We start from the raw sequence: 15,327 nt of genomic DNA, 5'->3' as shown, positions 1-15,327 counted from the left end.
CACATTCTACTCTTTCCTTAAAGCCCCTCTCATTTGTGTCTATGATGAAAGGTACAGATGGCAATGCAGGAGACACGGGTTCAGTTCCTGTTTGGGGAAGATCCTCTGGAGAAGGAAATGGCAACCCAGTCCAGTATTCTTGCCTGGGAAATCCCATGGACAGAGGAGCCTAGTGGGCTATATAGTCCATAGGATCACAAAAGATTTGGACACGACTTAGCGACTAAACAACAAACAAGGACAGATGGCATAGAGGACCACAGGGGATATAAGAGCAGAGATCAAAGGACAGGGATCACGGTTAGAGAATGATCATCAGCTGACTCACATTTTAACTTGCTGTTAACATGCTATTTTCTCTCCCCTCTGAGTCAGATGTTCCTTGAGATCAGTAATCATAAACAACAACAATAAAGCCACCCATTTATTCATTCAACAAAGATTCATTAAAATCTTACCACAGAGACTGCCATATGTGCCACACGTGGTAGACAATAGGAGACATTCACTTAAGACAAAATCTCTGCATTCAAGGACCTTCCAGCTGGTGAGACAGAACCATCACCCCTGACTGCATCGCAGCATGCTGGGTGAATATGTGCCCAAGAAGACTTTCCTCTCACAGCGATGTCTTGGATACAGTAGGAACTGAATAACTGAAGACAGAATGAACTGAATGTGTCAGCATGGATTTGAAAGACTTCAAGATGGAGGCATGGGAGATGGCAAAGGAAAATGGATTTGTACCATTTTTGGTGACTTTCACTTTACGTCTTACACTGGAGTGAGTAGCCATTTCCTTCTCCAAGGAATCTCCCTGACTCAGGGATCAAACTTGGGTCTCCTGCATTGCAGGTAGATTCTTTACTATTTGAGCTACCAGGAAAGCCCATAGAGTGTTGTACCGAATACTTTTGGATGCTGTTATAATACTGCCTACCTGTGGCCTTGACCACTTAATTTTCCCCTTGTCTCTGATACAGGTGTTATGGACTGGAGAAACTGCCCTTGGCACACTTTCTCTTTATCTTATCTTTGAGCTTCAATATAACCTTCTTAGAGCCCACTTCTACTTCCTTCTTTAGGGGACTTTTGCTAAGATAATAGAGGAAGTGTAGGAATACATTGGACTTGGTAGTAATTCTTAACAGTCAGCTAAGAAACCTTGAGTAAATGATTCTATTATTCAAAAAACTTATTTATCATGTGTTTAATGAACATAAGAATGTCTTCCTTGCCTCTGTCAATAATAGTTAATCAGACTTATTGATTATATTAGTTTCCTAGGGCTGCCATAACAAATAATCATAAACTGAGAAGCTTAAAACAAGAGATGCATTCTTTCCCAGTGTAGGAGCCAGAAGTCTGATATCAAGGTGTTGGCAGCATCAGTCTCTTTAGAGACTCTAGAGGAGAATTCATTCTCCTGCAGCTTCTATTCACTGCAGGCATTCCATGGTTGTGGCCACATGTCCACATCTGCCTCTGTGGTCACATCCTCTCTTCCTTTTCTCTGCCTTAAGTCTCCCTCTGACTTACTCTTACAAGGACACATGTTAACAAACTTTCTTATAAAGATACATGCTATTGGATTTAAGACCCATTTGGTAATCCCAGATAAACTCTTCATTTTAAGATTGTTAACTTGATTGCATCTGCAAAGACCCTTTTTCAAGTAAGGTAACATTTACAGATTCCAAGGAAAAGAACATAAACATGTCTCCTTGGAGGTCACCATTCAGACCACTACACTAAACACCATCTTCAGATGTCTAATAAAAAAATTTCCTTTGATATTGTCCATTTAGAAACAGTTAGGGCTGCCCTGGTGGCTTACTGTAAAGAACTCGCCTGTCAGTGTGGGAGACAGGTGTTCAATCTCTGATCCACATGCCACAGAGCAACTAAGCCCGAGCCACAACTCTTGAGCCTGTGCTCTAGAGTCCAGGAGCCGCAACGACGGAGTCCACGTGCCATAACTACTGAACCCCTTCCATCATAACAAGAGAGTAACCCACTCTTGCCACGCAGCAACGAAGCTCCAGCACAGCCAAACCCCCCACCCAAAACAGTGTATGTGCCTTCTTAAAGAATTTTGGAACATGCTTAAATTTCATAGATTACTTTAAAAAATCCTAGCTTTTGTAAAGTGAAAATCATAGCTCATCCTCTGTACATTTCATCTGCCAGATGTCAATTTTGCAAATATTTACAGAATTGTAGTGCATGGTTATAGAGGAATAAGCTTTACTTTTCTGTTTAAAAAAGTGCTAATTTTTTAATATATGTAACTGTAAAATGCTGACTAAACATTAACTTTGGAATTAGTCTAAGAACTTCTGAAAGAATTCACAGTGATAGTTTTCTAAAGTCAAAGTTAACCTTGGTCAATATTTTATGGCTAGATATATACACTTTATTATCAAATATTAGGAGATTTGGATGGAGAGGGAAATGGCAACCCACTCCAGTATTCTTACCTGGAAAATCCCATGGACAGAGGAGCCTGGCAGGCTCCAGTCCATGTGGCCACAAACAGTCAGACATGACTGAAGCGACTTAACACACACACAGGAGATTTGGAAATGAATCAACATTCGGACACAACTGAGCAACTGAGCATGCAACATTAAGATAAACGTTGAGATTATTGACATCAGGTGGCATGGTGAATGGTTTAATGAGAAAAAAGGGGGGGGGGATGACAAATGATGTAATTAGGTGACTTAGAATGTCCAGTTGCATGTGGCATACTTGGTATATTGGTAAACTTTCAATGAATCATGTGGAAAATTATAAAGGTACCGGAGGAGACTGGCTTCACAGAGTCTTAATTTTTATCAATGCATTAGAGTCTGATTGTTTCCAACCAAACTCAGTGTTTGAAGTAAAAATACATAAATGCAGTGGAAATGCTATGATCTATGGCAATGGCACCCCACTCCAGTGCTCTTGCCTGGAAAATCCCACGGACAGAGGAGCCTGGTAGGGTGCAATCCATGGGGTCGTGAAGAGTTGGACACAACTGAGCGACCTCACATGCATCATATTCTTAGATATTATACACTATATATAGGCATATATCTACTATGTTGAAACCAATGGATTTGATATCTTCATTGCTTTGCTAAGTTTTTAGAAATAAACAGACACAACACAATGCTAAGAACTTAATCAAATTTCTTGTCCATACCTACTGAGCAGAGCACCATTTTCCCTTTGTTTTGGCCTTCTTGCCATTTCCATTCCATTTGATTTTACCAAGAAAAAATGAATTAAATTTGCAAGTAAAATGACAGGAGACATTTCTCAAAAAGGCATAATATCTACTGATCTTCTTTTCATCTATTCCTTTGTCATAAACATTTGTCTGGTAAGTGCCTTCATTAACTCTGGCTCCTTGTTGCTTAGGCTTTTATCTAACTGGATGAACAATAGCTATAATTCTATGATTTCAAATAAAGGGGACCTAGACCCAAGTAAACTTTCTGTATCAGGGCAACAATAATAGATAAACTACCCTGAAACAAATAGAGAATTTAGGTTTGCCGGCTTTGTTTCATCTGAAGAAAAAGACAATGTAGAGAGAAATGGGATATTTAAATACTATAAACAATAATAATGGCCACTACGGTTTTATTAAAACACACAAAAAATAAATGGAAGGAAGGGAGAGAGGGAGGAGGGAAGGAGGGAAAAGGAAGAAGGGAAGGAATATGCATATAGAACTAATAAGTAAATATAGCATTATCTAGGTAGCCAGTCAATGAGGTCACTAAGAATCGGACATGACTGAGCAACTTCACTTTCACTTTTCACTTTCATGCATTGGAGAAGGAAATGGCAACCCACTCGTGTTCTTGCAGAGAATCCCAGGGACAGGGGAGCCTGATGGGAGGCCATCTATGGGGTCGCACGGAGTAGGACCCGACTGAAGCGACTTAGCAGCAACAGCAGCAGCAAGCCTGCTGCAGCAAAATGCTTCAGACTGGTGGCTTCAACAACACAGTTTTCTCACAGTCCCAGAGGACAGGAAGTCAAGATCAAAGTGTAGGCAAGATAGGATTCATCCTGAACCCTCTTTTTTAAACTGCTTATAGATGGTCACCATCTCTCTGTACATTCTCATGACCTTTTCTTTGTTTCCTCATAGATAGAGAAAGAGCTCTCTGACATCTCTATATTCTATAGACACCACCCTATAGGATCAGGACCCACCCTTATAATCTTCTTTAATCTTAATTACTTCCTTCATCTCACAAGCTAGTAAAGTAATGCTCAAAATTCTCCAAGCCAGGCTTCAGAAATACATGAACTGTGAACTTCCAGATGTTCAAGCTGGTTTTAGAAAAGGCAGAGGAACCAGAGATCAAATTGCCAACATCCGCTGGATCATTGAAAAGCAAGAGAGTTCCAGAAAAACATCTATTTCTGCTTTATTGACTATGCCAACGCCTTTGACTGTGTGGATCACAAGAAGCTGTGGAAAATGCTGAAAGAGATGGGAATATCAGACCACCTGACCTGCCTCTTGAGAAATCTGTAGTGCAGGTCACGAAGCAACAGTTTGAACTGGACATGGAACAACAGACTGTTTCCAAATAGGAAAAGGAGTTATGTCAAGGCTGTATATTCTCACCCTGCTTGTTTAACTTATACACAGAGTACATCATGAGAAATACTGGGCTGGATGAAGCACAAGCTGGAATCAAGATTGCCAGGAGAAATATCAATAACCTCAGTTATGTAGATGACACCACCCTTAAGGCAGAAACTGAAGAACTAAAGAACATTTTGATGAAAGTGAAAGAGGAGAGTGAAAAAGTTGGCTTAAAGCTCAACATTCAGAAAACTAAGATCATGGCATCTGGTCCCATCACTTCATGGGAACTAGGTGGGGAAACAGTGTCAGACTTTATTTTCTTGGGCTCCAAAATCAATGCAGATGGTGATGGCAGCCATGAAATTAAAAGACGCTTACTCCTTGGAAGGAAAGTTATGGCCAACCTAGATAGCATATTCAAAAGCAGAGACATTACTTTGCCAACAAAGGTCTGTCTAGTCAAGGCTTTGGTTTTTCCAGTGGTCATGTATGGATGTGAGAGTTGGACTATAAAGAAAGCTGAATGCTGAAGAATTGATGCTTTTGAACTGTGGTGTCAGAGAAGACTCTTGAGAGTCCCTTGGACCGCAAGGAGATCCAACCAGTCCATCCTAAAGGAAATCAGTCCTGGATATTCATTGGAAGAACTGATGGTGAAGCTGAAACTCCAATATTTTGGCTACCTGATGCTAAGAGCTGACTCATTTGAAAAGACCCTGATGCTGGGAAAAATTAAAGGTGGGAGGAGAAGGGGACGACAGAAGATGAGATAGTTGGATGGCATCACCCACTCAATGGACATGAGTTTGAATAAAGTCTAGGAGTTGGTGATAGACAGGGAAGCCTGGTGTGCTGCAGTCCTTGGGTCACAAAGAATCATACACAACTGAGCGACTGAACCAAACTGAACTGAACTGAACACCCTTTAAGACTCTATCCCCAAAGACAGCCACAATGGTGGGGGTGTGGGGGGCGGAGTCAGAGTTTCAACATATGAATTCTTGAGTCACACAAGTTCAGACTATAACAAACACTTATTAATTTATTTACTAAAGGAAATTTTTCTTATAAGGGTACTAATGTACCTTTGAAGAAAGGTCATTTGATTTCCAATTCCAAATCATTCAAAGACTGAATATCAAGAATCAAGTGGAAATTCTTTCTAGAAACCAGAGAAGATACTTACTTGGATTAGGAGCCCTTTCCTGAATGTAGGACTAAGTCATCCAGTTTCAACTCAGTAAAACAGAATTCTGGTGTGTACCTCTTTAAATGATGGTGTTTCAGATATTTTAGCGCAATGTTTCTTCCTCCCTGAGTCTTCTCTACTTGAATATAAGTATCCTCAGTTTATTGTTCATGTCACAGGATATTAGGCAGGTCCAGGGAAAGACTTGAAAACCATCAATATTTCTCTTAAATTTCCATAGAAGACTCTGGCTATACATTCTTTCCAATAGCCTGAAACGAAACCTTCTCACTGATTTATTTGAACCATAATATAATCCTCTATGACAAAATAACATAAATGGAAATAAATATGAGTCTCACAAAATATGGGTAATGATTACTTGCTCATTTATTTATTCAGCAAATATTTGCTTAGTATTCATTATGCATCTTAAATTGGTTATTTGTTGCTTGGAAGTTCCTAGTTCATTTCTGTATCCCCAGTGGTCTATCATATACCCATTATGACAACATTTTTTGCGATGAGTGTTTTGATGAAATTGAAAAAGTTTTTAGAAGATTATATAACTAATTTATCTGGGGGGATTGGGGATGACTAGTAAAGGAAATTTTCCCCAAAGAAGTGATATTTAAGCACAGACATAAAGATTGCCTGAATACTAATAATTCAAATTAGGGCTGAGGAGGGATAGAGAGATTATCAGGCATAAAAAAAGAGCACGTAGAAAAGCTCTGAAGACAGAAGATGCTTAACTCAGAAAAGACCAGGAGGGCTAGAACAAAGAAAGAAAGAAGAGAGACAAGACCAAAGAAATATAGGTTAAACAATGTGACTAATGTTGTTGTAAGCATCTTTGTTCTGCCCCAAGTCCCATGCTGGAGGCTGAGTAGAGCTGTGACAAAGGCTAGTTAGTCTCCCTCAAGGAGCTTAGAGTCTAGCAAGATAATACACAAATGTATTGAATATTATCTGTTTGTCTCTATAAAGTCAAAACTATTGCACAAAACTTCTAAGAACTTAATTTTAAGATGGCTGCCTTTGTTACAACTTCTAGCAATTTCCAGTTTATAACAAGTGTTTTGGAATAACACCTTGGCAAAACTAAGAATATAAGTAACTTTTAAAAATGTATTTATTTATTTCTTTGTCTGTGCCAGGTCTTAGTTGCGGCATGTGGGATCTCTTTCCCTGACCAGGGATTGAACCTGGGCCCCTGCATTGGGAGCACAGAGTCCCAACCACTGGACCACCAGGAAGTCCTCAAGTAGCTATTTGTATTCAAAGTTATTCTGTTGTCAAAATCTGAAAGAAATTTTATACATAATGGCATAATTGCAATGTGCTATCTGAAAGCAAGCAAGTCTATGCACCCACTGTTTACCTGGTCCTTTCTTTATTTAGTGTATTCCTTGTATTACTCAGACAAGGAGAAAGGAACCTAACTATACCACTGCTGCTGCTGCTGCTGCTGCTAAGTCACTTCAGTCGTGTCCGACTCTGTGTGACCCCATAGACGGCAGCCCACCAGGCTCCCCCGTCCCTGGGATTCTCCAGACAAGAACACTGGAGTAGGTTGCCATTTCCTTCTCCAATGCATGAAAGTGAAAAGTGAAAGTGAAGTTGCTCAGTCGTGTCCGACTCTTAGCGATCCCACTACTTAGGCATATTTTCATTTTAAGTATGCTTGGTGCTATTAGTCCACCTTAACACCCTTTGATGATCTTTCCTTCAATAGTTGGTCATAAACAGAAACAAATGGGTGTGGAGTATGAAGCAAGGTTCTGAAAATGGAGTCATTCATCTTCCTTGGTATAAGGCTCATAAGCAAAACATTATAAAAGGATGAGGAAACAGGAAAATCCCTAACTGAGAAAAATACTAGGGAATAGTCCACCTATTGAGGGTATCAGAGAACTAGGTGATAATGTTTTTGTGTTTCTATCTCAAGGCAATGCAACTCTACTAGATGGGAGCAGCTGGATACTAATCTATCCAGCTGGATATTAGTCCACACTGGAGAATTTAAGAGCCTACTTTCTTCTTAAATAAATCTTGGTACAATATTGTTCTATATTTGTCAAACTCTGTAACTATATACTCAACTTCAAGAGATGTAATTAAAAAAAAATCATTAGTTATGTGTCTATGGACTTGCAGCGATCATTTCATCTTTTTTGTTTCATATATTTTCCATTTTTATAAAATGTCTGTGTTTTCTCTGATAAGTAATTATCAAGGTATTATCCTCTTACATGTGTTATGCTCAAAAAGAAAAAAATGCAGCAAATATAATTAAGATAAGAAGCCATAGGATAGAGCAGGTTAAGTTTCTAAGACAACAAGATGATATAAAATGGAAATGCATCTACATATGAAGGATTGTAATGAAGGTTTTTAAATAACATAATAATATAACTGAAGCCAAGTTTAGAGGTAGTGAACAGCTAAGTCCTTGATATGACTACTTTTCCCCTTTACATCGTTGTGAAGCAAATAAATGAAAGAAAAAATTAAATTGAAAAAAAATTAGAGTACACTTTTATAAACAGTGTCTTCAAATAAGCACCTTCAGTTATCTTACTTAATGCTGAAAGTCAAAAGCTATTTTCTCTTTTTTTAATATCAAGAACAAGGTACACGTGTGTACCATAATTTCTTATATTAAAAATTATATTTGAGATTCTTGTTAGCATAGTAAGGTAGGAGAAAATTCATATAGGCATTAACCCTAGACGTATCCCTCTAAGCACTGCTATAGCTACATCCATTAAATTTTGATTGACTGCATTTTCACTTATGTTGTCTCATATTTTTTTTAAATTTTCCTTTTGATCTCTTTATTAAGTCATTGGTTATTGAGGACTACATTGTTTAATTTCCACATATTTGTGAGTTTCCTCCAATTATTTTCTATTATTGATATCTAATTTCACTCCGTTATGGTCAGAGAATGCATTTTGTACTATTTACATCCTTTTAAATTTATGGAGGTTCATTGTATGGCCTATCCTATGATACATAATGCAGAATGCTCCATGAGTACTTGAGAAGAATATTCTATTGTATTTGGGTGGAGTATTCTATTAATATGTTAGGTATAGTAGATTCATACCATTGTTCAAATCTTCTATTGCTTATTTACTTCTGACTAGTTGTTTTGTCCTTGCCTGGAAAAATCCCATGGATGGAGGAGCCTGGTAGGCTGCAGTCCATGGGGTCGCTGAGGGTCAGACACTGAGCGACTTCACTTTCACTTTTTACTTTCATGCATTGGAGAAGGAAATGGCAACCTACTCCAGGGTTCTTGAATCCCAGGGACGGCAGAGCCTGGTGGGCTGCCGTCTATGGGGTTGCACAGAGTCGGATACGACTGAAGCAACTTAGCAGTAGCAGCCGTTGTTTTATTCATTACTGAAAGTATAATATTGGAATACCAAATCATTACTTTTGAAATCTTAGTTATTATATGCTCCACAATATGTTATGTATGCACAGTTTTATACAGTTGCTTTTTAAAAGTTAAGAAAAGAGAAAAACTATGCATTTATACTGTCTTCTATAACTACATAATTACTTCTCCTGATGTTCTTTGTTTTTAGTGTGGAGTTGAATTACCATCTGGGGTTATTTGTTATTTGCTTTCAGTCTGAAGAACTTCCTCTCTTGTTTCTTTTAAAACATGTCTTCTGGTGACAAATTCCCTAAATTTTTTGTTTATTCGGGAATATCTCTATTTCATTTTTTTTTTGAAAGACAGTTTTGCTGAATACATGATTCTGGGTTGAAAGTTTTTGATTTGAGCATTTTAAATGTGCTAGCCTTCTTTCTTCTTGGGTCCACTGTTTCTCTAAAAATTCAGTTGTTAATCTTATTGAGGTTCCCTTGGAAGTGATGAGTCAACTTTCTCTTGCTTTCAGAATATTCTTCTTGTCTTTTAGTTTCAGTACTTCTTTCTGTCTCTTTGTGAGCGTCTTTGTGTTTACCTTGATTTTTGTTGGTTTCTCAACATGGAAACTAAGGTTTCCAAAAAGTTTCGAAGTTTTTCAGTCGTATTTTTTCTTTTTCTTTCTTTGTCTCCTCATATTTTCATTGCAGGTATATTGGTGAACTTAATTTTGTCCCATATATTTCTAGGGCTCTATTCATTTTTCTTTTTTTCCCCATATACTTCAGTTTGCAAAATTTCTATTGATCTATCTCCAAGTTCACTAATGCCTTCTTTTGCCAATTCAGATTTACAGTTTAGCTATTGTAATTTTTCATTTAGTTACTGTACTTTTCAGCTCCATAGCTTCCATTAAGTTCTTTTTAAAAAATAATGTCTATCTCTGTATTTATATTCTCTATGATATGAGATTGTCATCATGCCTCCGTTTCGTTCTTTAATGGTTTACTGCAGTTCTTTGAACACATTTACAATGGTTTCTTAGAAGTCTTTGCTTACCTAGATTTTTGTTTGCTCTCATGGAGCAAACCTGCTCCCACCCGCTTCCCACTTCCCATCCCTACCCCATTTATGGGTCATGCTTTCTTGTTTCTTTGAATGTCGTATACTCTTTTGTTGAAAACTAGACATTTTTAGAGAATATATTATATTAACTCTGGATATTGACCTTTCAGCCAAGACATGTTATTGTAATTTGTTCATTCATTTGTTTAGTAACTGGCTGGATTATTTTAGTGTGGTCTGTCTTCCCTCTACAATGTTAAGCCTTTGATGTTTCACCTCAAGGGATCCCCGCCTTGGGTTTGCCCACAGTCACCAGCAATGGCAGTGGTTTTGGCAGAGTTCTCTCTTTCCTTGACTACACCCAAGTTGTTGCACTTCACTAGTCGCTAGATGCTTTCTGTATTGTTCTTAATTCAGAAATCATCTAAATTATTCTCAATTCAGAAATCATCTAAATCACTGATCCAACCCAATCTGGGCTCCTTCAGAAAGGTATTTCCCTCAGTGTTTCAGAATTGTTCTGACCCAGGCAGGCTCCTCTCCAGCTCTTTTCTAGTTTCTAGGTTCCTAGGTTCTTTACTTCTCAACTGAGGCAAAACATTGAGCCACTGGCTTTGAAGCTGAGTTGGAGACGATGCTGTATTTCTCTGAGTGACACCTCTACTTTAGGAGCTGGGCACTTGACATGAGGGTACAGTAGCCTCAAGTCTTTTTGGCTTGGCTCTCCCACTGTGAAACCACTGTCATAATTCAGGGCAAGCACAACTGAAGCTCTGAATTCCTGTGAAGCCTTGCCAAGGTAGAGCCTCTGCTGCACAAGCAGGGGCAGCAAGGAAGAAAGGGACCCTGCCTTGTCCACACCAACTCAGAACCCAGTCTGTCAAGAGGTAGTTAGGAGCAGGGTGAGAACTGGCGACACCACCCTGCAACTGCTAGCTGTGGCAGGGAGGAAGCTCTGTGCTCTTGGCTGGACCAGTTTGGAGTACAGTTTCCACCTCGTAGAGCTGAGAGAAGGGTGAAGAAGCTAGCTACCAGGTTGTAGTTGGAACACCATACTCAAGTCATTCCTACCAGGCTCTACTATGCTTCCTGAATAAATGTTTCTCTGTTTGGTGCCCTTCTCCAGAACTATTTAAGCAAACTAAGTTTGCTTAAATTTTATTTTATAAGTTTTATAAACTGTAATTCCAGTTCCACTGGGAATTCTCCACATTATCATGCTCCTCATATGTATCTCTGTGTTAAGATATATTCTTGTAAGTAAAAAAAAAAAAAAATGTTTTAAAGGGCGGCTGAAATTAAATCCAATATGAAAGTTATATTTTGTATACTAGCAACAATGAGATGAAAATATAATATTAAAAAGGTAATAAGTACTAAAGCAACTATATATATAATATTAAGTGTAATGAAATATGTGAAAATATCTTGCAGCTAAAATAAAAACATTTTAATATATATTAAATAAAAAGAAACACAGACTTGATATAAAAGACTAAAGTTGTCAATTCTCTTAATTATTACATCTTAATACAATTTCAAGTAAAACTCTTATAGGAATGTTCATGGAACTTGGTAATCTATTCCGCATTTGTCAGAGATAAGCAAATGAGCAAGAATAACTGAAATATTCCTAAAGAAGAACATAATTGAAAAAACAAACATCATGATTTATTATGAATTTTTCATACATAGAAAGCATAGTATTGATACAAGATTAGAAAAACAGAGCTCTGGAACATAATAGAGAGCCTAAAAGGATGAAGATACACAAAATTTTGATTTGTGAGAACTGAGAATTGAATGTTAGTTGGTAAGAGATAAATTACTCCACAATTAACCTTGGGAAAATCAATGATCAGTACAGAAAAATATCGATACCATACAATTGCTTAAATGTGAAAGGCAACATCTTATGAAAAGTAATTTTTATGTAATTAATAATTTAAAAAATAAGGCTAAATTACTAATCATTAAAGAGACTGATAAAATTGACTACATTGAGATTAAAATTTTAATAAAATGAAAAGGCATCATATGTTTTAAAGAAATAAAGCAGAACTTTATTGAACATATTTGCAACATGCAATTTAGAAGGAATATGTATTTCAAATACCTGAATTTGAAGTATGTGAAACTGCTAATATTCAATGGGTTTTTGGGAGTTGTGAAATAATGACAATTCAATTTGGCCTAATAAAATAATTAATAATAAATGTAAATACCAACTGAAAATATGGTAAAAAATATTAATAGGCAAATAGGCACTTGACTTTGCCTGGAGGTAGCAGATGAAAGTTATCATAAATGACCCGTGAACTTCCTTTACTTAGTCAGTAATTTTTCTTTATATAGAAAGAGAGCAACACATGCAGATACCAGGAATAGTAAAAGAAAAAAATAAGTGTGAGTTAGGTCTAAGACCCATCAATGCTTTTCTAAGTAATAAAGAAGATAGCTTTGTTCTGCAATGAGTAATACTCCTGCTGCAGTTTCTAAATTATCATTATAGATTGTTTAAAGAGAGACTATGCAAAGATAGTTTTTCATATAAATAATGTTAACCACAAAAAGACAAAAACCTCCATTGTAATTTTATTAATTGCATCTTGAAGAACAATTCCCATCTTCTGTTTTGAACTATGGTATATGAAATCATCCACAAATATTCCTTGTACTAATTAACTGTACTCAAACTTGTCTCACACTTTCTGGAAATATAACACACACAGCTATATATTTGGTATCTGTTTTGAGATAATGTTCTCCTGCTTTTAGCTTACTGGCATTTCCTTCTATGCCATGGAAATAAAGATTACTAGATCATTTGGAATATCACTGCTTACTTCCACTAGAGACCTCTTTTCACTTTTCAAATTACTAAATAATGAGACACAATCAGAAATAACTTAGGAAAAAAAGTTAACTCAGAGATTTTTTTCTAACTGCTTACTATCAAGACACTGTAGGTCTGCATATATCTTAAAGCAAAGACAAATATAATTTATACATTTATTTTAGGGAAAGTCTGTCACATTTTTTGAATTCTGATATTTGCTTCCCTGGTGGCTCAGATGGTAAAGAATCTGCCTGCAATGCAGGAGACCTGGGTTCGATCCCTGGAGGAGGGGATGCAACCCACTTCACTAATCTTTCCTGGAGAATCCCCATGGACAGAGGAGCCTGGTGGGCTATAGTCCACGGGGTTGCAAAGAGTCAGACACAGCTGAGCAACTAAATACAGCATGTGTGTGTTAGTCGCTCAGTCGTGCCTGACTCTTTGCGACCCCATGAACTGCAATCCACCAAGTTCCTCTGTCCATGAGATTTTCCAGGCAAGGATACTGGAGTGGGTTGCCATTTCCTTCTCCAGAGGATCTTCCCAACCCAGGGATCGAACCCGGGTCTCCTGCACTGCAGGCAGATTCTTTACCGACTGAGCTACAAGGGAAGCCCAAACACAGCATAGCACCACACATTGTACTATATGGTACAGAAGATTTAACACATTTACCTAAAAATCATTTGAGTGGAGTATCTGTTCATGTATTTGAGTATTCTAGAAATCACTGGGGCATCTATGACCAGGAACTGTACCACAGTGGCTTGGAATGTCTGCCTTAAAATGCAACAATGAGACAGACAAATGTTCTGGGGTTTGCAAACTTGTCAATATTTGAAAAAATCCCCCTGAAATAATCATTTTGCCCAAATAGTACTGCACACATTAATCAAAGTTACATTTATTTGTTTTTGGCTTGAATATCAGTATGAAATAATCAGTGTTTCCATCTGAATAACCCTATGTCTTTCATTAATTGAAATGAGAAAACAGACATATATATACACACATATACATATATAGCTACAGTTCATGACATAGGGATGAATGACAACAAAAAGTTGCGGTTGAAATTCATTTTGGGAGTGAAATTTTGAGATTCGTAGGGCTACCATGGGACCAATCACTTCTCACTAGTCAGTTCTACTTTGAACTGAAGTATGCCCTTAAGTGTCCTTAAGTGTTGCTCCAGATAAACAGTATACATTTCCATATAATTTATACATGAAAAATGGATCACCTGCTCCTATGACTTCTCATTTAATTCTTATTTGTGTAACCACTACAAGTCTTCTCTACAGAATTCTAAAATATGTGGCATATCTCCTCCAGTTGGCAGTAAATTGGACTTTTGTGTATCTTAATGTAAATGCTCTAGAGCATAAATGACCCTTTTTATATTAATAGGTACCTGTGAGAATCAAGTGCATTGTTTTGTATGCCATACTGTCATAAAGTCTATCTTGTAACATAAAGCTTTTCAAATACAGCTTTCAAATGTGGTGAAATTATAGCCTAGTTTTCATTGTCCAGATAAAGAACATTAAACTTATTTATGGGGACTTCAGGTAATTTGTGTTCTATAAAAGGACACTTGAAGATTATTTTTGCAAGAGAAATCCTGTGCATTTACAAGGTGAGGGTAAAACTCCATTAGTTTATCCTGAGGCCATCGTCTTTGAACCTGTTAGGGTGTGTATGGCCCATGCCAATTGGGAAAATGGGAAAAGGGAAGAAGAAGAGAGCATGACTGGTTCAGTGGAGTTGGGATTGTCATGAGGACTGCAGAGGATTTATGAGCTAGAAAAACAAACGGCTGTTGTTCAGGCAGCAGTTTTGAAATGATGCAAACTATTTTAATTTTTCCAGATAACTCGCTCAGCATTTTGGCAAAGCATAATGGATTCAACCGCCAGAAGCAAGAAGTCTATCTCTTACCAATCATAATCAGTGACAGTGGGAATCCTCCGCTGAGCAGCACTAGCACCCTGACCATCCGGGTCTGTGGCTGTAGCAGTGAAGGCGTTGTCCAGTCTTGTAATGTTGAAGCTTATGTACTTCCAATTGGACTCAGTATGGGCGCCTTAATCGCCATATTAGCATGCATAATTTTGCTGCTAGGTATGTACTTTCTTCATAGCCTAATGGTCACCATTTTTCTGGTTCATAAATGACTGTAAATAAGGACAGAGACCCCTAACTCGACCTAGAAAATCCTAGTCAATATTCTTTGGAATAAA

The 15,327-nt window shown here is 37.5% G+C and overlaps 1 protein-coding gene and 1 non-coding gene across 2 annotated transcripts in view; one reads left to right on the top strand and one right to left on the bottom strand.

Moving 5' to 3' along the window:
• The window catches only part of CDH8 (cadherin 8), a 395,389-nt gene that overhangs the window by 376,676 nt on the left and 3,386 nt on the right, over positions 1 to 15,327 (top strand). The window contains exon 11 of the mRNA XM_004015044.5: positions 14,957 to 15,208. Coding sequence (XP_004015093.2) covers positions 14,957 to 15,208 — 252 coding nt within the window. The remainder of the gene's footprint in view (positions 1 to 14,956; positions 15,209 to 15,327) is intronic.
• On the bottom strand, positions 6,980 to 7,051 carry TRNAG-CCC (transfer RNA glycine (anticodon CCC)). The gene has a single exon. It is a non-coding gene; the product is annotated as a tRNA-Gly (tRNA).

The sequence above is a fragment of the Ovis aries genome, chromosome 14 (genome assembly GCF_016772045.2).
Source record: "Ovis aries strain OAR_USU_Benz2616 breed Rambouillet chromosome 14, ARS-UI_Ramb_v3.0, whole genome shotgun sequence".
Taxonomy (NCBI): domain Eukaryota; kingdom Metazoa; phylum Chordata; class Mammalia; order Artiodactyla; family Bovidae; genus Ovis; species Ovis aries.
The sequence above is the reverse complement of the archived record's forward strand: the minus strand, read 5'-3'. Positions and strand labels throughout refer to the sequence as shown.